The sequence below is a fragment of the Vombatus ursinus genome, unplaced genomic scaffold (assembly GCF_900497805.2).
Source record: "Vombatus ursinus unplaced genomic scaffold, bare-nosed wombat genome assembly UNPS02001419.1, whole genome shotgun sequence".
In the NCBI taxonomy this organism is placed as follows: domain Eukaryota; kingdom Metazoa; phylum Chordata; class Mammalia; order Diprotodontia; family Vombatidae; genus Vombatus; species Vombatus ursinus.
The window spans coordinates 5,989,570-6,013,860 of NW_020941197.1; the positions used below are offsets into that span (position 1 = coordinate 5,989,570).

General features: G+C 38.5%; 2 protein-coding genes across 7 annotated transcripts in view; one reads left to right on the forward strand and one right to left on the reverse strand.

The window, feature by feature from the left end:
• The window catches only part of ST3GAL6 (ST3 beta-galactoside alpha-2,3-sialyltransferase 6), an 88,372-nt gene extending 69,846 nt beyond the window's left edge, over positions 1-18,526 (forward strand). For 4 of the 6 annotated variants that reach the window (XM_027867798.1, XM_027867780.1, XM_027867805.1 and 1 more), the window contains 5 exons: positions 5,312-5,407; positions 8,001-8,187; positions 8,298-8,435; positions 13,079-13,231; positions 15,570-16,430. In XM_027867798.1, coding sequence (XP_027723599.1) covers positions 5,312-5,407; positions 8,001-8,187; positions 8,298-8,435; positions 13,079-13,231; positions 15,570-15,656 — 661 coding nt within the window. In that variant the 3' untranslated portion in view covers positions 15,657-16,430. Of the gene's footprint in view, positions 1-5,311; positions 5,408-8,000; positions 8,188-8,297; positions 8,436-13,078; positions 13,232-15,569; positions 16,431-17,887 lie in introns of those variants that run through there. The other 2 variants (XM_027867789.1, XM_027867825.1) reach the window with 2 other exon arrangements.
• A 788-nt stretch (positions 18,527-19,314) lies between these two features.
• DCBLD2 (discoidin, CUB and LCCL domain containing 2) overlaps positions 19,315-24,291 on the reverse strand; it is a 109,081-nt gene continuing 104,104 nt past the window's right edge. Inside the window, exon 16 of the mRNA XM_027866404.1 lies at positions 19,315-23,623. Within this exon, the coding sequence (XP_027722205.1) occupies positions 23,136-23,623 (488 nt within the window). The 3' untranslated portion in view covers positions 19,315-23,135. The remainder of the gene's footprint in view (positions 23,624-24,291) is intronic.

The window sequence follows — 24,291 nt, forward strand, 5'->3', positions numbered from 1 at the left end:
CAATCTCCAGAACTGACTCTAATTTCTAATGTAGGGATCAGTAAGTTCTTTTGGATTAAAAAAGAGGACAACTTAAGTCCAACTCCCTTAGACTTTCATTCTGAAAGGAATGAAAGGGTAGATTTTACAAGGTGAAGATAATCTGGAAATTTCTTAACAAGTAGAGGTGAGTCTGAGGATGGGGACACAGATATCCAGATAGGCTCATACAGAATCAGATTGCTAGAACTGGAAAAAAGCTTAGTGATCTTGTAATCAACCCTGCCCCCCATCCCTATTCTACAGAGAGGAAGTGTCTCCATTAATAGTTTCCAAACTCTTTGTAGCTGCAGTGAGGATTGCATCATTATTACAACATATTAAGGTGCCTGAAATTCAGAAGTTTCTCAACTTGGTGAGGTCAGCAAAAATCCAGGTCTTTCTATTCCTATCCAGTACTCTGTACTACTCTTCATATTGTGTGGTAATCAGGCATAAATGGTATAGGAGGGCCCAAAAGCACACTTAGTAACTATTTTACATGTTTTCATTTACGTTCTCGTTGCCTGGCTCTTCAGATCCTATGGGACAAACTCCCAGAGCTAATGGGGCTTATTCAGAGTAGGGCTGTTGCCACTGATGACATTGCCAGGACTGGGTCTTGGCTGTATCTGGGTCAGTATGCCTGGGTCATCCATTGAGTCAGTGCCCAGTTCTTAGGAGAAGAGGATGAGAGGTAGGCCTCCCATGAATGCCCAAAAGTTGCAGGCTTCAGATTAGGGGCAGTATTTCTAAGGTCAGCTTTGTGGAATGGAGGGTGGAAAGGGAGAAACAGAAAGCTGGTCCTAGTATCCTGTGAAGATCCTTAACTTAAAGGAAACCACATGGACTTGCCTGCTTTTTGGGAAGGATTGCTCAGAGCTTGGGTTTTCTGGCTAAAAGGTGTACCTGTTCCTGGGTGATGGGAGTCAAAGCAAAATGGATGCTAGAGTCCCTTTGGCTTATGACACTGAAGACCTCTTTGATATGAAATATTAGACTGGAATAAGACACTCTCCTCTCCCTGTCCTTCTACCCCATTGACTTTGTTTATTAGCAGAATAGAGGACCTTACTTTTAAGTGCTGTGATTTATTAGGTCAAAGGGAAGGCATCCTACCAAAAAGACCTCCCTGACATTGTCTAAAAGTCTAACAATTAGAGATGCAGTCAGACTAGCAAACACCACTGGATCATTAAAGGGTTCAGGGAAAGGGATGTACCTGTCTGTCTGTCAGTCATACATAGCGTGGATGCTTTCCTTCTAACACTGAGGGACTGAGAGTTTTAATGTGGTGGGGGTGCAGGAGAAGAGCATCATTTTAGAGTGTAAACCACTCTGGGAGAGGGTAGGAGATGGAAACTTCAGGCTGTTGATAATGAGGGCATTAGAGGTGGAGATACATGGGAGGGAGGTTAAGAAAGCATCTTCTTAAGAATTTTTCCTACAGAAAGCCATGATCCCCTTCTCCTGGGGGCCATATGGGAAGAGTATGCTGTCAGTGTAACCCATGGCATGTACTTGGCTCCCCGTCATGCTGCCCTTCCTGGAAGAATGAGGCAAGGGGTAGAAGCAGTGAGCCAGCTTCTGCATTCCTACTCCTTTCCTATTCTCCTGTGCTCTCTTTCTCTCTTTCTCTCTCTCTCTCTCTCTCTCTCTCTCTCTCTCTCTCTCTCTCTCTCTCTCTCTCTCTCTCTCTGTCTCTCTCCCTCCTTCCCTCTCTGTCTCTCCCTCTCCCTCTCTCCCTCTCCTTCTTCTCCTCCCTTCTCCCCCTCATCTTCCTCTTCTTGTTTTCTCTTTCCTCTCTTTCTCCCCCCACTCCAAAGATTAACTAGGCTAACAAACATAAAGGTTGTTCCTAGAGATCTTATATGTTTTGTTTTTAATATTCGTAAGAACAAAGTTGGATTTCCTTCAGGGTTTTGAATGTTTTAATTGTTTGACGGTTGTTGAGTCTTAATGATGTAGAGTTCTATGATGCTTGCCAGTGTAGGCTTCTTAGAATAGGAATTGAGACTAGGTTTATATGTAACACATGCACACACGCACGCATGCGCACACACACACAGTAGCAGCATGGCAGAGTGGATAGAGAGCCTCACAGGCAGAAGGACCTGGGTTCAGCTCCTACTTTTCACACATACTGGTTATGTGACCCTATGTGCCCTCAGCAGTTCTCTAAGGCTGTGAGTTGCAGAGGAGGTGTCAGCTTGCACTGACAGAGGGAATTTCTTCACTTGGGAGTTCCTTATACCAGTGAAATCACAAGTTCGGTCCCTATGCCTACAATAAAGGCATACATTCTAAGATGAAAACATTTATCTTTCCTAGGCTTTTTTTTTTTTTAGAAAATTGTAAGTTTAGCTGTGCTGTTATTGCTATTTGAGATTTGGCGGTATGTCCTAAAAGGACTTTAGGCAGAGTCATTCTACCAATGGACATCTGTAGCTCATCTATAATGTAATAGTAATAATAGTTAACATTTACATAGTGTTTTAAGATTTGCAAAGCATTTGACATATATTATCTCATAATAACCCTATGAGATAGGTGGTATTATCATTCCCATTTTATATGCTTATTTAATTAATTTCTAGAACAAATACTATTCCTCCTCCTAACAAGTAGCAAAGGCAGGGATTCAGACTCAAGTCTTGCACCTGAAAGTCTGGTGTCCTTTCCACTGTATTGTTGAGCAGAGGAAACTTGGGGAAGGTACATTTGAGTGGATGGAAAATACCAGCTAAGTATAAGTGTATAAAGTATAGACAGTTTTGAAGCCAATTTTTTTTTTTAGTATCTGAGAGGTTAATAATATAAGGATTCAGAATGTTCAGCAGTTTCAAAGAGTCATGCCTGACTCTTTGTGACCCCATTTGGCCTTTTCTTGGCAAAGGTACTGGAGTGGTTTGCCATTTCCTTCTCCAGCTCATTTTGCAGATGAGGAAATTGAGGCAAACAGGGTTAAAGACTTGCCCAGGGCCATAAGCGTCTGAGGCTGCATTTGAACTCATGAAGATGAGTTTAGCACTGTCTACTGCATCACCTAGCTGCTCCCAGCTCTCTTTACTCTTTACTTTAGCATAGTTAATCTTTGGAGTAGGGGGAGAAAGAGAGAGAGAGAGTGGGGAGAGAGAAAACAAGGAGAAGAGGAGAATGAGAGGGAGAAGGGAGGGAAGAAGGAGAGGGAGAGGGAGAGAGAGGGAGAGAGAGGGAGGTACAGAGAGAGAGTAGAGTGAGTGCAGGAGAACAGGTAAGGAGTAGGAATGTAGAAGCTCTTTACTCCATCATAGTTTGGTATGGGTTTGCAGTACTGGTGCTTCACGATCCACTATCCTCCCTCTCCCCTCACCTAAAAAGATTTTATAATTGCTGATACATAAACTGATACAGGATAAACTTAAGTTATAGCTGGACCTTAAAATTCACCCTTGAGCCATTGTCAAAGAGTTTATATCTGCTACCCTTTTCCTGTAAAATAAAACTGACAGTTTCTTTTGACTTCGTAGCATCTGCAAATTAAGCCAGATTTAGAACCTGTGGTCATGATTTTAAAGGTCATTTGAAAGATTTATTATTATATTTGTGATATATATGTATGTGTGTATATGTATGTGTACACACACACACACACACACACACACACACACACACACACACACACACTACTCCTCCAAGCCTTTTGGGCAATGGGAACAGAAAGTCTCTGAATCTAACTTTGCAAAAGAAAATTCTCTCTGTGGACTATTTTCACCATCAGAAGTACATGTAAATATTCAAAACCTTAAATAATGTCCTATTTCAAGAAAAAATAGCACAGTTAATGGAATGAGTGATGGATCTAGAGTCAAAGGACCTTGTATGAATGTTCTCTTTGTCTCTGTCTGTCTCCTGTCCTTCCTCTTCCCTTATTTCCCCTCCTCTTTCTCCTCTCCTCTTTTTTCCCTTCCCCTCTCTCCTCTACCCCATCTTTCCTCTTCTTTCTCCTCCCCTCTCCTCTCTTCTCTTTTCTCTCTCCTCCCCTCTTTCTCTTTCTGTCTCCTTTACCCTCCCCTCCCCTCCTCTCCCTGTGTGAACTTGTCACTTAACCCTTCTGAGGCACGATTTCCTCATTTGTAAAAAGAGGGAGGTGAACTAGAACTCTAAAATCCCTACAATCATTGAATCTGGGCTTCTAATCCTGGTTTATTGCTTCAAAATAAATTTCTATAATTGATGGGCAAATGTATTTCACAAAAACATCTGAAGCCTCTTGTTTTACACACATACACACACACATTTGATCAGCTTCTTTCAAGCTTTAGGTCGCAAATTTTAACTAGTCTTCCCATAGATAGCTTAGTCCAGTAACTCTACCATAATGACAGCAGCTGACTTTTAGATGTGGAAACTCCTTCACCAACAGTGATCCACACAGTGCTGTGAGCCCTCCTACTTGTGAGGTAGATAGTGTGAATGTAATTCCAGCTTTCTGATGACTCCCTAGGTGATGAATGAAAGTATAGTCAATGAATTGACTCTCTGTGATACTGAGGAGTATCACATAGCACCTATTTTTACCTTTGTAATAAGAGATTCCATTTATTGTCATATTTGAAAGGCCTAACCCAGATTGAAGGTAGCTAAGTGGCACAGTGGATAGATTGCTGGGCCTGGAGTTGGAAGACTCATCTTCCTGACATCAGATCTGGCCTGGGACACTTAATAGCTGTGTGAGCCTGTGTAAATCACTTAACCCTGTCTGCCTCAGTTTTCTCCTCTGTAAAATGAACTGGAGAAGGAAATGGTAAATCACTCTAGTATCTCTGCCAAGAAAACCCCAAACGAGGTCACCAGAAGTTGGACGTGACTGAAATGACTTACCAACAAACCTAGATTGAAGAATGCTAAGAGTCAGTACTTCTGCAGCAAGATCCACATCTCTGCTTGGGCCTGTATTCATTACATGGCCATGAAATGCTCAGAATAATGGGTAGCATGTGTGTGTGTGTGTGTATGTATGTGTGTGTATGTGTGTATTTTATTCACATGATTTTTAAAACAAACAACACCTTATCTTCACCATCAACACAGAATATATTTGTTCTTTAGCTAACTACTTCCTGCCAACATCTTCTTTCTTGCTGGCACGTCCCATACGGCATTGGTTTCTTGTTTCTGTATGTACTATTATTGGAACTTTGCTTTGGGTCTTTAAAAAAATGAATAACCCTATGCCTGAGTAATGAGTAATTCAATAAAGGAATCTCTAAGTATCTAATCCATTGCTTTCTGTTATATCTATGTTTTCAAGAGTTCCCTGTAAAAAATGTATTGTTGTTGGTAATGGCGCAGTTTTAAAGAATAAGACACTGGGAGAAAAAATCGACTCCTATGATGTGATAATAAGGTAAATACATTTCATTTCTTCTATTGTTTCATAACTGTTTAAGAAAGTATAGGTCTTTACTTATGTATTCCCATAAAAAGTGATCTTTACATTTTAAATACTAACTGGTTCCCATTTATTGTCCCCCAAAGATTTGCTGTAATTCTTACAGTTTTGGGAATTTCTAGAGTGTAAGTTATCTTCCACCTTCACTAAATTATCATGATTTGTTGTTTATTTTTGTACAGTTAGACTCTTTGTATGGGTACAAAGAATCATGTGGGAAAGAAATCTTATATAACAGATGATTCAATACCCCTTTCTCATTTAGTGATTAAAGTATTTAATTAAGATGTCTTTTGTGCAATATTTATATTTCTGTACCTTTAAAATGTCAAATTTCATTATCTGTCAAAATGCTATAATGTATAATTTGGGGACTGATGAAATTCCAGGTTTTTCTGTTGGTGGTGGTGGTGGTTTAAGCAGACTGCTTCTTAGGGTATTTGGCATTTCAGATTTTAAAGCTAAGTAAAGATTTTCAGCAACAAGGATAGAAATAAAAAGACCCTCATAAACTCATGCTCAGATTAACTGGAAATCCTAATTTACCAAGCATTTAGGTCAATCAAGATTTGCCCTATCTAAATACATTCCATAGGTATACTCTTTGCACTTAAACATATTCAGTTTGTGTGTGATATTGGGAGCATGGTTAAAACGATTGGGTCAGGGTTTCCACGATTTAAGGGTTTCCATATTTAAAGTTAGTGACTCTAGATTTATCAAAATTCAGTTTATCCCTATATGAAACAACATATCTGTGGCATAAAATGAGATAAACGTCTAACGTTGTGGAGTCAAAGATTATTAATATTATTAATGAAAATATATTCAGAGAAGACGTCATTGCACGACATTACAAAAACCTGTGTATTCCATTTGCTTTGCTTTTTTCTAGTTGGATGTTTTTTAGTGGGGCAGGTGACTTTGCTTTTCAGCTGCAGAACAATACTAATGCAGAGCTATAATAGGTTTCACTGGTTTGTAATATGTTATGGTCATAGATACTTAGTTTCACATCCTCTAAAAACAAATCCAGAAGGAGGAAAAAAAAAAGCCAGAAACACTAGTCCAATCCTGTGCTCACGTGTGGATCGTGCACTCTTGTAGGTGAGCTACGCATTTTTCAGAGCACAGTGATGGAAAGGGAAGAACACTGGACTAGGAGGCAGTAGATAAGGGCTCTACTGAGCAAGTCATTTCACCATTCTGCAAAATGGGGGATGGGAGGCAGCCGGACTGGATGACCTTTAAAGCCCCTTCCAAGTATAACCATTTTTTTGTTATGATTTTCTACAAATCATAGAGAGAGCATAGAATTATAGAGCTAGAGTCCGAGAGGACTTCCTAGGGGATCTAGCCCAACACCTTGTTTTGTAGCCATCTCCTGACTCCAAGCATTTTCTCTGGTTGTCCCCCATGCCTGGAATACCCTCCCTCTTCATCTCTGCCTCATGGCTTCCTAGACGTCTTTCAAGTCTCAACTAAAATCTCATTTTCTACAAGCAGTTTTCCTGATTCTCCTTAATTCAAATGTCTTCCCTCTGTTAGTTATTTCCAATTTATCCTGTATATAGGTTTTTTCCTCTTTTGGGGGGGGGGGCGGAAGGGGAAGGAAACAGCTAGGTGGTACAGTGGATAGAGCACTGGGGTGTGGAGTCAGGAAAACCTGAATTCAAATCCAGCCTAAGACTCGAGTTGTGTGACCTTGGGCAAGTCACTTAACCCTGTTTGCCTCCGTTTCCTCATCTCTAAAATGAGCTGGAGAAGGAAATGGCAAACCACTCCAGTATTTCTACCAAGAAAAGTGTCACAAAGAATTGGACATGACTGAAAAACGACTAAACGATAACAAACTTGTTTTTATACAATTGTTTGCATGTTGTCTCCCCAATTAGACTGTGCTCCTTGAGAACAGGGACTGTCTTTCACCTTTCTTTGTATCCTCAACACTTAGCACTGTGCCTGACACATAGTGGGTGCTTAATCAGTATTTATTGACTGACTAACCAAGGAAACTGAGGCCCAGGGAGGTTGTTAATGACTCAGCCCAGGAACCCCAGAGAGTAAGCCTCAAAGGCAAGATTTGAACCCAGGCCCTCTGACCCCACAGCCAGTGTCCTTTTCTCATATCACCTTCCAAGCAAATGAGAAGTAGCCTCTCCTGGCCCTTTACATTATATTATAAAGAAATGAAAATACTCAAACTATACTTGAAAATTTCAACCAAAATTTTCTGAATTCAGGGTTTCTACCAACTTGACAAGTAAATGGCTGAAACAAATTACACATCCCTGCCTTCGGTAAGGAGGTATCAGCTAGAGTCACACTCTTCGGGGTCATAGAGGTAATTACTTGCCTGTGCAATGCCCAGTAAGGGCCGTCCTGGGCCATTGTTTAAGACATTGAAGATTTGTTTTGTGCTTCAGAAGTGGGCGACCCAGGCTGGTTTGCCTGTGGTTTGTTTTAAAGGTCCTGTCATTATGAAATCTCTTCATGCTGTAGTAAAGGACAAGAGCAGATTTACAGCTACATTGAATTTCCTCTGCAGAATAAATGATGGACCTGTCAGAGGACACGAAGAGGATGTCGGGACAAGAACAACTTTCCGGATTTTTTACCCAGAGTCCGTCTTTACAAACCCAGCCGACAGTGATCCTAACTCTGTTGCCATCCTTACAGTCTTCAAATCCCATGACTTGAAGTGGTTGTGGGAATTGCTGGCTGGCATCACACCAGTAAGTTGGTCTAAAAGTTTGTTTTTTTTTTAATTTTTGAAAACATTTGATTTTTTGAAAAAAAGTGTTTCAATGCCAATTTTCATCATTTTGCTGTTTCTTTATTTTAGGAGGTTAATTATTTTTGGAAGAAACCAGCCTTAAATCTGATCTATAAACCTGAAAAAATCAGAATCCTCGACCCTATAATTACAAGAATAGCTGCTTTCAACTTGCTTCATTTTCCTACAACTTTTCCCAAAAAGGAGGTATGGACTTTTTCACTTATTCTTTAACAATTCCAGAATCAGGATTTTTTTTTTAAGGGACAAAAGAAGGGCTTTGGCAAAAAGACCTATAAACTAGAGAGAGGAGTGGTATCCTCTACTGGGATTATTCTGAGATGTATGGAAGGAGTAAGAATGCTGACATGCACCTATATATATTTGCACGTGTTTTTAATGTCTATGTATAGATGTATACATATACATGCATACATGTGTACAGGTATATGTGTATATGTACATATATGTATATTTTATATAAAGAAGATATGCATATATTTCTATATACATAGAAGAAATGCCTATTTCTATGAATATAGAAATATATGTGTGTGCACAGATCAGCTAAGTCCAACCCTGATGCCTAATCACTGTGTGGAGATTGCCCTGCTTTCTAAAAGGCAGACTTTGGGCCTGTCCTAAGAACTGAAGAAGCTTTGATTATGGATGAGGGATGGACTGTGTGCTTCTTAGCTGAGGAGGAGCCAAGCTAAGCCAGGCTAAGCATGGGGAAGTGCCTGGGTTAGAGCACCTTACAAAGACTGTCTACAAGCCTTGTGGGGCATGCACAACCTACATGAATGGAAGAAATGCCCACACATTATACAGCGATGGATCTTTTGAGGTTTTGAAATAAGTATGGATTGTATAATCTATTCTCATGCAACTGATGTTTTTTTTTTCTTCTTTTATGTTTGTTTTGTCTTTTCTCCCCCAATTGTCATAGATTAGGAGAATAGGGAGAGTCAGAACTTTTAGGGTTACCCAGAATCTATGGTCTTAGGCTAATAGATCTAGGGCTGGGAGGGAACTTAGAGGCCATGTATTTGGCACAGCTCTTTCATTTTGCAGATAGGGAAACTAAGGCACAGATATTACAGAGCAGAGCAAGCTGCTATGGGCAGAGGTATGATTTGAATCCAGATCTTCTGGAATCAAGGTCTCGTGCTCTGTCCACCACACCACTCTGCCTCTTAGAATTTCATAGGCAGCTGAGTGGTTCAATGAGTAGTGCACTGAGCCTGGAGTCAAGAAGAACTGAGTTTGAATGTGGCCTTGGACACTTACTAGCTCTCTGATCCTGGGCAAGTCACTTAGTCCCTGTTTGCCTCAGTTTCCTGAACTGTAAAATGGGGATAATAATAGCACCTACATTCTAGGGTTGTTGTGAGGATCAAATGAGATATTTATATTATTATCATTATTGTTTTGAGTTGTGCTACAGAAAACTGCTTTAGAAATAGTGGCCAAAGTAACATTAGCTCTTTAAAGACTGAGATGTTATTTTAAAATAAATCTTGTTGACTATGTACTATCCAGACTCACTTGTTAGAGTATCAGCAAAATAAACGTCCATATAATTGTCTGCTTTTTTATCTGTAGTCTGGTAAGGAGAAAAAAAAAACTTTACATTTGAAAACTCAGCTCCATACAATTCAGGTAAAATATTTCAACTCCATCATTCAGGCAAACAATTTATAAAATTTGATGCTTATTTAATAAGTAACATTTGATGGCAGAGGACAGTTGCTGAATGGGTGCTCTGTCTTACCAGCCCAGGGAAGGATTTTCATTGATTTCTCTCCTTGACTAATTGACCTAATTAGGGTTCAGCAAAGATGGAGGATGTTAGACTTAACATAGCGAGATTCTACTGTCTGTTACGACACAGCAGAAAGAAATGGAAATTGCATCAGAAGACTTAGTTTTAGCCCTGGGATTCAGTTTTCTCTCTATTAAACTGAGGCACTTGAATAATTTTGACTAGATGCTCTCTGAAGTTTCTTCCAGCTTGATCCCTTATTGTACATCAGCAGAACGGGTGAACAAGAGTTTTGCCCAGGAACACTAGAATTTAAAGGCTTCTGACAGCTTTGATACGACTTCAGTAGATAGGAAGAAGTGAACTTAACTCTTAATTAGCAAGAATAAGGAATCTATCACATGGCTTCCCCCATTGTCCGTTGTCCTGTACTTCTTCCTCATCCACTTATCCCTGAAGCCTCCCCAGCAACAACTTTTAAATGACTGGTAAATTGTCCTAGGGTCTCTTTCCCCATAGGGCAAGAATGGGGAATCCGTGGCTTTGAGGCCACATGTGGCTCTCTAGGTCCTCAAGTGCGGCCCTTTGACTGAATCCAAACTTCACAGAACAAATTCCCTTAGTAAAAAGGATTTGTTCTGTAAAAGTTGGACTCAGTCAAAAGGTCACACCCAAGGACCTAGAAGGCCTGGAGACTGCAGATTCCCCACCCCTGCCATGGAGTCTCATGTCTTGAGGTCCAAGGTCTCTTCTCAAGAGTCTACACACTCCCTGGGCCTCTGTTTCCTCATCTGTAGCTCTGAAACTTATGGATGGTGAAATAATACATATATAATATTAATACAGTAATATGTTATAATATACATGTTTCTATGAAACATGTATATTCTATATTAGATCCCTATTGTGTTTGTATGTATGTAAGTATACACATGGCATATTGAGTAGAAGGCAAAGAAGGGGCACCTAATGTAGAACTACTACTCTAGATCATTGGTCTCCAGAAGTGGGGGCTTTGGCCTGACCCCAGGAAATAGGTGATCATTCAGTGGAGGGTAGGAAGATGGGTCATGTCACACCCTCCCCGTGATAGCTAACATGGGATTTGTCTTAATGCACTCACATTTAGCTTTATCTTCTAGTAGTATCCTCTCTCTCTCTCTCTCTCTCTCTCTCTCTCTCTCTCTCTCTCTCTCTTTCTCTCTTTCTCTCTTTCTGTCTTTCTCTTTCTTTCTCTCTGTCTCTTGTTCACTAGGTAAGCAGGTTCTGGCTCTGGGGCAGTGATGGGGTGATGAAAAAACCCCCACCTTCTCCCTTTTCATTTTGTATGGGATAGGACGAGCAGGCATGGATGATCTGAAATATCCATCACAGATCTTATTACCTCCATATTGTTTGATTTTTTTTCATCTGTATTCTGGTAAAGAAAAAAAAATACTTTTTACATTTGAAACTTAACTATTTACAATTAAGGTAAAATATATCCATTCTGTAATTTGGACAAACAGTTTAGAAATCAGATGCTTATTTATAAGTAACACTTGAGGGCAAAGAACAATTACTAAATGTGTGCCTCTTCTGCGCTTCCCTGTTTCTCACCACCATCTTTCTAGTCACCTAGGTTTGCCTCCTTAGTATCATCTTTAACTCACATACCCTCTCCCTCACATATCCAAGCCTTGTCATTTCTCTGTCCACAACATTGCTCTCATCACTCCTATTCTGTCCCCTAACACAGTCACCACACCTTAGTCCAGATCCTTATCACCTAGATTGGTACAATAATTTAGCTGCCATGGTGATTTTCCCAAAGTGCAGGTCTGACTATATTATTCTTCTGTTCAATAAACTTCAGTGGGTCCCCTGTTGAGTCTAGGATCAATATTTATTCATCTTTATCTCATTCTTTTTAAATTTGTATTTTTGTGTAAGTTTTCTAGTATATACAATAGCATATATATATGATTATGATTATCTATCCATCTATCCATATATATTATATATATATATGTGTGTGTTTGTGTAGGGAATAGGGATCAGGTTTTTTTTCACTGATTAGAATGCATCATCAAAAAAGTTTGATCATGCTAAGAATTGTTTAATTAATAAGATTCAGTGGTAGAGTAATAGTGTTTGGGATAAAAACATTCTTCCTGCCATATGCAATTACGCTTTCTGAAATGGTATAACTACAGCTCCTTCTGAAGTAACAGAAACAACCAAGTTCCCTTAAGGTTATTAGTATGACATGTTAACAGAAAGGAAAATCCTTGATTCATTGTAAAAGAGGAAGGATATAATACTTAACAAACGTCATATACTGAATTCACCTTTGAATGTCATAGTAGAGAAGTTATTAACACTGAAATGTGAAAGTCACTTGTGTTGCTTCAAACAGGATGTGTTGGAGAAATGCTCTGAAATTTAAAAGGACACCTCTCTAAAAAATGAGCAAATTATGTGTATTATACTGGTAACTTTTTATTTTTTTGTCAGGTGATGATTGTCACATTCTGTCTTTTGGGTTGTTTAACTGCAGAGACCCCTCCCTTTAGAACCCATGTATGTTTGCAGGACTAGTAATAGAGTTGTTAGTTCCCCTGAATAACTTGTCATCAAGGCATAAACATTTAACTTTTATCTTTGATTTTCAAAAATATAGTTTTAAATTTCACAAGTTTTATATAGGCAAATTGAAAAATACTTTCACAAACTAGATAAACAAATTTATCTTAGGAACACAATGTTAAATAGCAATTAATTTGCTAATTACCCATTCATCACTACCAGCATATGGTGACACAAATACATGCTATTTCTCTAGCCCAGGAAAGTATCTTAATAAAATAGTCTTTTTTTTAAAATAAGTCCTGTGGTATTTGAATTATTCTAGGCAAATACAGTAATTGTATATAATGCCCTTCATTTTTTTAGGATGTGTTGTTTTCATTCTTCTGTGGCAAATGCTTTTTGTTGAAGATAAGATTCTTCAAATCCATTATGCTTTAAAACTAAAGTAGGCTGTTGTATTAGACTTTCCTTGCAGGTTACAAGCCCTTTATGCCCTGTTTCTCATTGCTTTTAGAAACCCAAACACCCAACAACAGGGATCATCGCCATCACACTGGCATTTTATATATGCCATGAAGTTCACTTAGCAGGTTTTAAGTACAATTTTACTGATATAAATGGGCCTTTGCACTATTATGGGAATACAACCATGTCTCTGATGATCGAGGTAAGGAAAGCATGCCTCTTTGGTGTCCTCTTGGGGGATGGATTAGGAGAGAGGGATGTGGTTAGTGAAAACAGGTCTTTTGCATGACGTTTGGTTGCATTTTCTGAAGCTTGTTAAGGGTTTGGATTCTGTGTTGCTCTGTTGCCGTAGCTCTGAAATCTGCCTTACACGATATTCTCAAGGTTATGATGTTACAAGTTTATACTGGCAGTGTAGATTAGGACAGTCTCATCATTCACAACTACTCTTGAGTCAGGGGGTTATTTTGCTCCATTCTGAAGATGAAATTTGTCCAGACTTAATTCTCCTATTGCCAATTTTATTTGTTGTCCCGTAGAATGAGATAACACAAGCTCTGTGATCACCAGTGACAGTCTCAGAGGCTGAGCAAAAAAGCCACACTTTAGTTAAGCCCAGCATAGACCTCATATTTCCCAATATATCCAAAAACATCACTGAGTTGGGGCGTATCTCCAAGTGACTTACAACTGACAGGACCAGAGTGACCGACAGACAACGTGGCTTGTTTAAAAATGAAACCGAGTTCCTCAAATCATTTCCAAACTCATCTAAAGCCAGAGAGGAAGGAACCTTATTTTGATGAGATCTGCCTACTTAATTGTAGGAAAGCTAGGTGGTGCAGTGGATACAGCTCCAGGTCTGGAATCAGGAAGACCTGAGTTCAAAGGCAGCCTCAGACATTTACTCCCTGTGTGACCCTGGGAAATTCACTTAACTCTCTTTGCCTCGGTTTCCTCATCTGTAAAATGACCTGGAGAAGGAAATGGCAAACCATTCCTGTATGTTAGCCAAGAAAAGCTCAAATGGGGTCATGAAGAGCTGGACATGACTGAAACAACTGAACAAAAACCACAAACTTAGTTTTTAGACCATACTAATTTCTGTTGGCTTCCTATGAAATAAGATAAATTGTTGGATTAACCTTTGATGCAGGCTGTGGTTACATGCATTATTTAAAAAAAAACCCACTGGATTTAGAATTGAAAGACCTGTCTCTGTCACTAGCTCCTTGAACTTGGACAAATCACTGAGCCTCAATGTCCTCACTGGTAAAATGAAAGCAACTGGATGACCTCCAAGGCCTCTTCTCAACCTAAATCCTATGAACTTAGGTCACCTAACAGCTATACCCCCATTCCTCAGAGCCTTTTCTTTCTTCCTTCCTTCCTCTCTCTCCTTCTCCATCCCTGGCACCGCCACACCCCTCCGCCAGCACCCTGACTCTCCCTCAGTGGATGGAGCACTTGGCCTGGAGTCAGGAAGATTCATCTTCCCAAGATCACATCTGGCCTTAGACACTTACTAGTTGTGTGCCCGTGGGCAAGTCATTTAACCTTTAACAACAAAAATGTTTATCCAAAAGGGAAGTAATCTCAGAAAGGATACCTCTTTTATCTTATGTGTACATAGTTGCTTACATGTTGTCTCCTCTGTTAGAATGTAAGCTCCTTGAAGGCAGTATTATTACGTGTCTTATATTCCCAGAAATTAATATATGTTTTTGTTGACTGCCTCCAGCGTGGCTCAGGAAGCAGCATAGCACAGTAAACTTGGAGCCAGAGGACCCAGGTTCAAATCCTGACTGTAATTATTATCCATGTGACCTAGAACAAGTCAGTCAGTATCTCTGGGTCTCAGTTCTTCATCTATAAAATGAGGTGGGGTGGGTTGAACTAGAAGGCCCTAAAGTCTCTTCTACCTCTCTTGAATATATAATGCTTTCTTTCCATTTCAATTAAAATTCTTCTTTGCTATTTTCTCGGTCTAGACAAATTTTTTTTCAGGGAAAACCTAGCCATTTGGCTAGGTTATTGTTCAGTAGTTTTTCAGTCATGCCTGACTCTTCATGACCTCATTTTGGAGGTGTTCTTGGCAGAGATACTGGAATGGTTTGCCATTTCTTCTCCAGCTCATTTTGCAGATGAGGAAACTGAGGCAAACAGGGTTAAGCGACTTGCCCAGGGTCACAAATGCCATACTGGATTTGAACTCAGGAAGATGAGTCTTCCTGACTCCACGCCCAGAGCTCTCTCCCCTGTGCCACCTAACTGCCCATAGACTGGGTTAGGTCCTACCAAATTAAAAAAGCGATTATTCATGGAATGAATGGAAAAGGTGAGTTTGAGAGATGCCAAAATAAAAAAGATATAGCAAGTATGCCCTTTTAGAAAAACTGTGGCTTTTCATTATTTTTTGATACTTAACTAGAGAGAAACAGAGAGATTTACTCTTAGCCGCTCCCTTGCATTCTGGCAGACATGTAATTTTTGTTTTTGAATGGCAACAATTTATAATTTCACTTTTTCTTTGTCTTTAGAATGAATACCACAACATAACTGCAGAACAGATTTTCTTAAAGAATATCATAGAAAAGAACTTCGTTGTTAACTTGACAAAAGATTGACCCTAAAGACTCTCAAGATATTGATTTTTCATTGGTATTTTTTTTATAAAATTTGAGTTTATTTTTTTAAATGTCAAGCTACTTCTGTAAAATATGTCTTTCAGTTTTTGTATGATTGTTAGGAAGTGTTCAAGACTTGAGTCTGCTACTGTCTGCTGGTGTAGATTTAACAGAAGTTGCATTCTGTGAATATATTTAATTATGAAAACAAATTGCAGTTAAGATAGCAGGTCAAATGTTAGAATATTCTGAAAATTCAATTTTTAAAATGAAAGAATCCTAACTTTAAATTCTCATTTGGAAGAAGTCTAAATTTCTAAGGATCAAGAAAATTGGGAAGCTCTACAGTTCTCTTCAGATACCCCAATCAAAATGATAATTATATTCTGAAAGCTGGACTACCTGAGTAGAGTTGATCTGGGATGAAATAGGCCTGAATAGCATGAGAATAAAGGAACGATAATAGCATTGTGTCTGTGGAATTTTAAGTTTTCATCTGAATCATCTGGAGATTTTAATTTGCAACCGTTGCATCTCTGACTCAGGAGCTGTGTTTTGGCCAAAGTTAACTGAATAGCCTTAATCTCTGTTTAATCTCTATTGTTTTTCTCCTCAAGCCAACTTTGATCATGGAAGGCCATGGCATCTGGAGACATTCATTTTAGTTTACAGTGGTGATATGTCTTTAGAATGAAATAGAAATTGAGTTTTCAGAAGCGCAAATGTAAATTATAAAAATACTTGAATGAAAGCTTAAATGAAAAATACTTGAATAAAAACTGAGTTGTTTTTTGTTGTTTTTTTTTTTTCAAAATATTACAAAAGTCATCCTTGTAACTCTTGTAGTCTTGACACTTCTTTTAGGGATTGTCTTTCTTGCCACCGGTTGTCTCTGGTCTAGACATGTTTCCCCCTCTCTCTCCCTTCCCCCCCTTATTGATTTTCTTGAGTCTTTGATGCTTAAAAACTTGTAAACTTTCAGGTCCATGCTATCTTCACCTGGGTTTCTTAAACTGTCTCTGGTTTCTTACTACCTGTGATATCACTGATAGGAAACCAATTAAATGCACTTGAACAAGACCTCTGTCCCTCCCTATAAAACCCCACTGAGCTGCCCTGATGTATGGACAAACTAGCTATATCCATTCTGAACTACTTTGAATAATGATTTTGGCATCACTGGATGGGTTAGTTGTGGACCATCAATCCCCTTCTCTCTCTGGCTGTAGCCTGAAAAGGCAGTGATTTGGGGGACTTCTCCAGCTGTATCCTTGACTGTTCCTACCCAATTTTATACCTTAAGTCTTCGCTTGTATCAATTAAAAATGCACTTGTAATAAAAACCTACTGCTCTCAGCATCCTAGTTGTCTACCTCAGTATCCCCCAAAATGGCTGCAATAGATGAAGACAATCTAATAATTCACAATATTTGCCTGGCTTGAAGTCCCTGGATCTCTCACATAATGTTTCACCCTCACATTCTTCCTCTTACCCACAGCCCCCTCATTTTCAAAGTACTACCCCCTTCATTACCACAGTACCTCCTGTACCTTTTTTTTTTTAAACAACTACCTTCTAACTGCCTCTGGTCACTGTGGTCCACTACAATTACTCTTCCTAACGCACTGCTTTGGTTGTTATTCACTACTATAAAACTCTTCAGTGACTTTCCCTTGGCTTACAGAATGAATTCATAACTTACATCAGGAAATTCCCACTGAACTAAATAAAGTGCTTCCCCACCTTAGTATTTTCACTCATTATGTTCTGCCCTAAAATGTCCTTCCCACAGCATCTGTTCTGTCTACTTAAATTCTCATATGCCTCTTTCTCCATGATTACTCCCAAATCCTCCACCCTTAAGTTACCTCCACCTCCACAGCACCCCCGCTGTGTTTAAGACCTTTCTGTTAGCCTTGTATTTCTATTTTATGTAAATGTCATCCCTTTTACTAGATTGTAAGCTTTTTGAGGCAAGGACCACATCTTCTTAATCTGTCTCCCCACAGTGATTTGTACATAGTAGCTGCTTAATAAAAATTTATTTAAATTAAGAAAAAGTAGTGTGAAATACATTTATCCTCATCCTAAGGTTGAACCCTGTCCTCTAGGATATCAGTGTGTTCAGTTTCTTTTCATTTTGCATTGTGAAACAGGTGTATGAGTAAATTTACTAGATTAGATCATAAATCTGTAGAGGAAACTTACTTATACATCATCCTTCCTTTAGGGCATTGAGGATCAAGATGAAACAATACAAAAGAAAAATGAAGATATAACGTTCTCCACTTTGACAGCTTTATGTTGAGCTTCCAACTTTGACAATGATTTTGGTAACAAGGAAACTAATGCTGTGCTGCTCTTTTGACAAGCTGTTTATGGTGTAAACCTCTAAGTTCTACTCCAGAGGGTGAAATCAGGAATTACATAACAAATCATGGGGCCTGGAGGAGGAGACCTGCAGCATGAAGAACAGTTTGGAGAACACTGTCTTTGGACTGTTTGATGTAGAAAAAGGATTCTAAGATTAAATCATAATGATGACCAGAAGCCCCATGAAGAAAAAAGTATTTCACCTATTCAAACATTTAACAGTAGCAATGAGTAATGTAAATATATTTCATATATACACATACCACTTCAATAGGCAACGCTTAACAACCTTGTTACTATCTCTGACTACACACTAGAATTCAGAGGAAAAAAAGATTTAAAGAAGATTTAACGATTAAAAGAATGGGAAAAATGGAGAAAAGTACAAAATGGGTCGACTCTTATTTGCTCACCCAATGACAATATTACTCAACTGAAGGGAAAGGATAAATTTTAATTTAAGAACAAAAGTTAACAAGGTCGGGGGGCAGCTAGGTGGGACATTGGATAGAGAACTAGCCCTGGAGTCAGGAAGACCTGAGCTCAAATCTGGCCTCAGACACGTAATGCTCACTAGCTGTGTGACCCTGGGCAAGTCACTTAACCCCGATTGCCTCCCTCCTCCCAAAAAAAGAGAACAAAAGTACACGTAAAGGTAGTACCAGCCTCTCCCAGCACTTAACAAGCTTGAAATCTCTTTGATTTATTTCTACAAATAAATGAGGAAATAGCAAGTCAATTCACAGTTAGGAGGTTGGACCTGATGTTATCTCAAATCTAAATCAAGTTTTGTGAGATTGACTTGGAAAATTTGAGACTGACACTGATTGACTTAGAAAATTTTGTTTTAAATGTCAAAGTTTAATTCTTTATTTCAAAAGTTAGATAAGCATCTGTCTTTTTCCATGAAATCCCTTAATTTGTGCAAAGCATGTAAAAAGCACAAAAAACCCTTCCTGATTTTTGGTGCCTGAGCAATTAGGTGGCGAAGTGGATAGAGTGCCACGCCTGGAGTCAGGAAGATTCATCTTCCCAAGTTCAAATCTGGCCTCAGACACTTACTAGCTGTGTGGCCCTGGGCAAGTCACTTAACCCTGTTTGCCTCAGTTTCCTCATCTGTAAAATGAGCTGGAGAAGGAAATGGCAAACCACTCCAGTATATTTGCCGAGAAAACCCCAGATGGGGTCATGAAGAGTCAGACACAACTGAACAACAAGAGACTTTTGATGCATCAGGACACAGTTTTCTCAATATTATGAAAAATTCACCATTTTCTTCACAAATAACTTGAGCATAGTATGTACATAATTTATTAAAAACAACATCAACACATAGAATTCTATTTATACAATCTAAATTCTAGCAACATATACAAATACAGAGTGACTACAAGTCCATGCTGAGGTAAGAAAAGTACATTCTGGGAGAATTATCACTGATCCTCAAACCATTCTCATTCCCCAAAAAATATTTCAATGAATATTTTGCTTCCACTTTTCCCAGTGTCAAAAGAGAAAATGTAACTTGGCACAAATAAAAATTAATAGGAAATGGTTCCAAAGCTGACCTAAAAATTATGCCACCTAAACAGTGATATCCAATTCTTAGACTGATGCAGTTTAGGACTTCATGTTAAAGCCAGACTAAAGACAAGGGCAGAACTATCTAGTTTGGTGTGGTTTTAGGCATTGTTTCAGTGAATTAATTCACTATCTCACAAATTCTCTCAATTTTATCTAATAGTGACCCATTTACAGAATGTCCCATCTCCCTTCCCTTCTAGATAATTCTTCGTTTCCAGATATCTTGGGTGGTCAGGAAAGACTGTGGGGCTTAATTCTTAATCAAATGAGTTCATTCACCTCTATCAGAAAAACCAAAACACTAACACATCCTGATGTTGGAGTTTTCACTTCTGTAACAAATCCTTTACTTGAAGATTTTCTTCATCAGTTAATTAACCCATTTTTAAATGAAAAGTGCAAATTGTGAAATGTGGACTTAACTGGATTAGACCCTCCATAAAAGAATAGGATCTATGTGGATTTATAGCACTAAATAGTAGAATTCACAAAATTGTGGCTTTCACTGTGCTGGTTCTCAAAAAATCAAGTCACAGCTAAGTCAATGTGGTTATATATTATCATATTCACACAGTCTTGGTCTCCACAGAAATGTGACAAATTCAAACAAAACAACATTAAGTATTTAAAACTTATAAATAAACATATTGAACAAGAAATCCAAACGTCTTGATTAAGAAGTCCAAAAGGTTGTCTGGCTAAAAATGGTTGCCGTTTGATTGTCTCAGAGCCAGATGTAGATGTAGATACAACACCACACATACAAAGTCGGGAAAATTCATTATGAAATTACCTAAATGGATTATCTAAGATAATCCTAACAGAAAATTTATATCCCCTCCCCCCCTCCCCCCAAAAAAGTTTTGGATCAAACCAATCCAGCTCTTGAAATAATCAAAACGCAATGCAAAAAGTGTTTTACCACAAAATAAAGAGACATTAGATAATCATCGGATAGTTATTTTGAGGACATCAAACTGGCAAACATGAATCAAATTGTTAAAAAATCTTCAATATGAAAGTCAAGTCTTAAAATCTATATCATATAAAAAACAGTTCATTTGTTTCCCTGTAAGCTTTTAAAGAAAATAAAATAAAAAAACAAAACAAAACAAAACAAAACCCAGGTGTATATCTCATTACAATGAGGGAAAAAAAACAAGAAAATCACTAACAAGTTTAACAGTTCAAAATGTATCCCTAAAAGGTTTTAATATGTGCACAGTCCCAGAACTCAATCTCTCCTCCTTATGCATGACAGAAAGGACTAAGTAGTGACACATTCATCTTTTCTGCCTGAAAAGGGCTGACTTAATTCAGTTATGTTTAGCCATATTCATATTTATGTTTGCTAACATCTCTACTTTCTACTCTAAACATGCCCAAGCTGTATTTTGGTACCTCAAGTTAAAAATAAATAAATTTTGCCTCTTGGTTTTTTTTTTGTCATAATAATAACTTAAAAATGAAATTAAGTAAAGCTAACGCAGTAAAGTAAACTTTTAATTACAGAACAAGTGAAATACAACATCCTTTTTTTTGGTCTGGACCTATGATTTCATCTATATAAGCAAGGAACTTGTGATAAGGAAACTCTCTGGGTCTAATGAGATGGAAATTCTTTTGTACCTTAAAGTGTTAGCACAGGCTGCAGCCAGAGAACTGTAACTTAACAAAAATGTTAAGTGACTTATCCAGGTCACATGGCTAATGTCAGAGGCAGGACTAAAATCCAGGCCTTCCTGATTTCAAGGAATCGCTACTCACTATCCACTATGCCATGCTGCCTTAAAAACAAAATCTGTAGTATCCACAATACTATCGCTTAAAGATCTGGAATTGTACAAAACAAAAAATAAAATAAAATACTGTGCAACTTCACTAGTCAATTTACACTGGTGTGATAAGAACATGATGACTCAGACAAGGGAAAACCAACATCTTTTAAATCCAAAAGCTGAATCACAGAACTGGGCTCACACGAGAGAGACAGAGAGAGATGGTACCTTTTCTACTTCTACCAAGCCATTCAGCTGGTCAAAAGACTAAAAACTTTCAAAAGTTTTATCCTCATCTAGGTCAGAAATAAAACATAAAAATGACTTCCGATTTTCCCCAGTGTAAGCCTTGGCTTCAAGGAAAATAAGCTACGATGGGGGTAAATACTCTCAATAAATATCAATTCAGATAAAATTTCATTGGATTAGATGTGACACACAGTTCTATATCAACTGTTATACACATTGACTTAGCTGTCTCAAAGGTCTGAGTTGCAGTTCTAAACTATTTTAAGATAGTAAATAGCTTAAAACTGTACTCAGACCTTTGGGATACCCCATGTCTCCCATGATAAGGTATCATTAATCTTCCCTTCACAATGCAGCAGGACAAGAAAGGGACTGAAAAAAATGTTGCATTTGTTACCTACTTTAGAATGTCATATTCTACCATTTAAAAAATCAAGTTTAGAATCATTGATCAAATTTTTAAAAATTATATAGGAGAGTTGACTAAGACTTGCCAAAAAAATACACATTTTTATACAATTAAAATGTATTAATTCTGAGTTGTGGTTTGTGCTGTTGTATTTCATTCTGATGACAAACATCAACTGGGGTCCCATTAACTTTTCCTTCACAACCTTCTCCTGACAAGTCACACAGGTTCATTTATAAACCCTTTGATGCCATTGCACACATGAGTGGGGGAAAAAACCTGCTGCATAACTTTTCTCAGCTGCAAAGTGGTTGTTGAGCCACAGAGAATCTCCTTTCATTAGGCTGCCCAAGCAAAACCCACTGAGGATGGTCAGAACAAAGTCCCTAAGAATACTGACAGCCATGGCTTTTGGCCAAATTAAGAGAAGGCTGAGGGCGTGCTTTGGAAGAAATCAGCAAGGAGCATAAATTATGTCATCTACAATGAAAGGCTTTTAAAGCTGTAGATTTCTTATCTCACTGAAGATTTAGATCTACAAGACAGTTGCTAAAAACAATTCAGAGATATTACAGGATTCTAAACTTTAAAAACATAAATGATAACATGGGAACCAGAGAGGAGATAAATCAGGACAGTTTCCACCTTTGCATGTATATCTTAAGAACTTCAAGCCATTTACTGGAACAGTACCATTAGCAATTATTGCTAGTAAGGCTTACAGAGCCATTACTTTTAAGTTCATTAATGTACCTGCAGCATCAGTAATAAATATTTCATCTCAGTGATTTTCAAATTCTTTGAAGTGCATCTGAGGCGCTCTCTTATGACTTAAAGAATATTGCATTTTACAGTAGTAACAAAAAAGGATATTAAATCACAAACAGGGAAGCATCGACAATTGTGTGGTGTATATCTTCAAAGCAAAATGGCCAGATTAGTAGTTTCCTGTACCTCAGTTATAGTATTTTCCCTCAATTATTTCAGTGATAGGTACTGATAGACTTTTTCATATATCACCATGACTAGTACAAAAAAATTCAATGTGCTTTAAAAATGATGCTCTGGAAGAAGTGGCACCACCTTCAAAGGATTTCCTTAAAAACATCCCCTTCTCCTTCCCTCCCTGCCCCAGACACTTCCCCTTTGCTTCCAGCTGTGTGGGGTGTGCCCTGGGGTACCTGGTACATCATTTCATCGGGGGCACTTAGTCCTGGTTTCCCTCCTTTTGGAGTGTCATACTCTGCACGTGTCAGAGGGCAGCTGTCAGTCCGAGAGAGTTTATTGTGAGTTCCCACTAAAGGAGGTGCTTTGTTCCCTGTAGCCTTGAAGGTGGATGTAGAGGGTGCCCCGCCTGAGGCGCTGGGGTGGCCTGACATATCCATGACTATTGGTGTGGCATATTCTGGGCCAGTAATGGGCAGTGGTTCTGCATATGCATGATAAACTTCTTGCACCGGAGAATTATAAGGATCGAGGTCGGCATAACCTGCTTCTTTTCCTTCCTCTGGTTTAAAGGTTGATCTCTGATGAAGTGTACCAACAATTCCTCCCACCAAAGGTTGAGCATACTCTGTGTGACAACATAAAGCAGAAAAGAAGATTTATTCATACAGCTATTACCCAGAAAGAAAATTATCTGTGCTGTCACAGAACTGCCACTGAAAACACTGATCTACAGTCTTTCCTGCTGCCATCTTCAAAACAGTGAAACCTTTCCAAAACAGCATCATCCACTTTGGGAGAAAGATTCTGGGAGATATGTAATAAGACTATGGTAATGTAATGTCCTCTAAAAACTCAAAGTACTTGAAAACGTTTGTATTAAGCATTCTTAAGATGGGCTTTGGCGATACTGCAGGTTTCTGTCCTGCACAATAAAGAGACTGGTCCAGATGACCTCTAAAGTTGTTGTAGTGTAAAGGTTATAGATATAATAACTAGCAATTTCTTCTTGGACATGTTCACATCACTTCTCTTGAGCCTCAATTTCCTAATCTGTAAAATGAGGCTGCTTTGGTCCCTTCTCAATTCTGCACTTCTATAATTCTATGATGCTATACTGGAACAAGATCAACTTCCATCAACAAGCACATAATTTGTTTTTCTTTCTTTTTTGGAATACTTAACATTTCAAATGGCTGTACATCCTGGTAGTTAATAAACATAAATACTTTGGGAGAAAAAGACAGAAGAAATCCTGGAGGTCATACAGTCCAACGCCCTTTTTTTATAAATGAA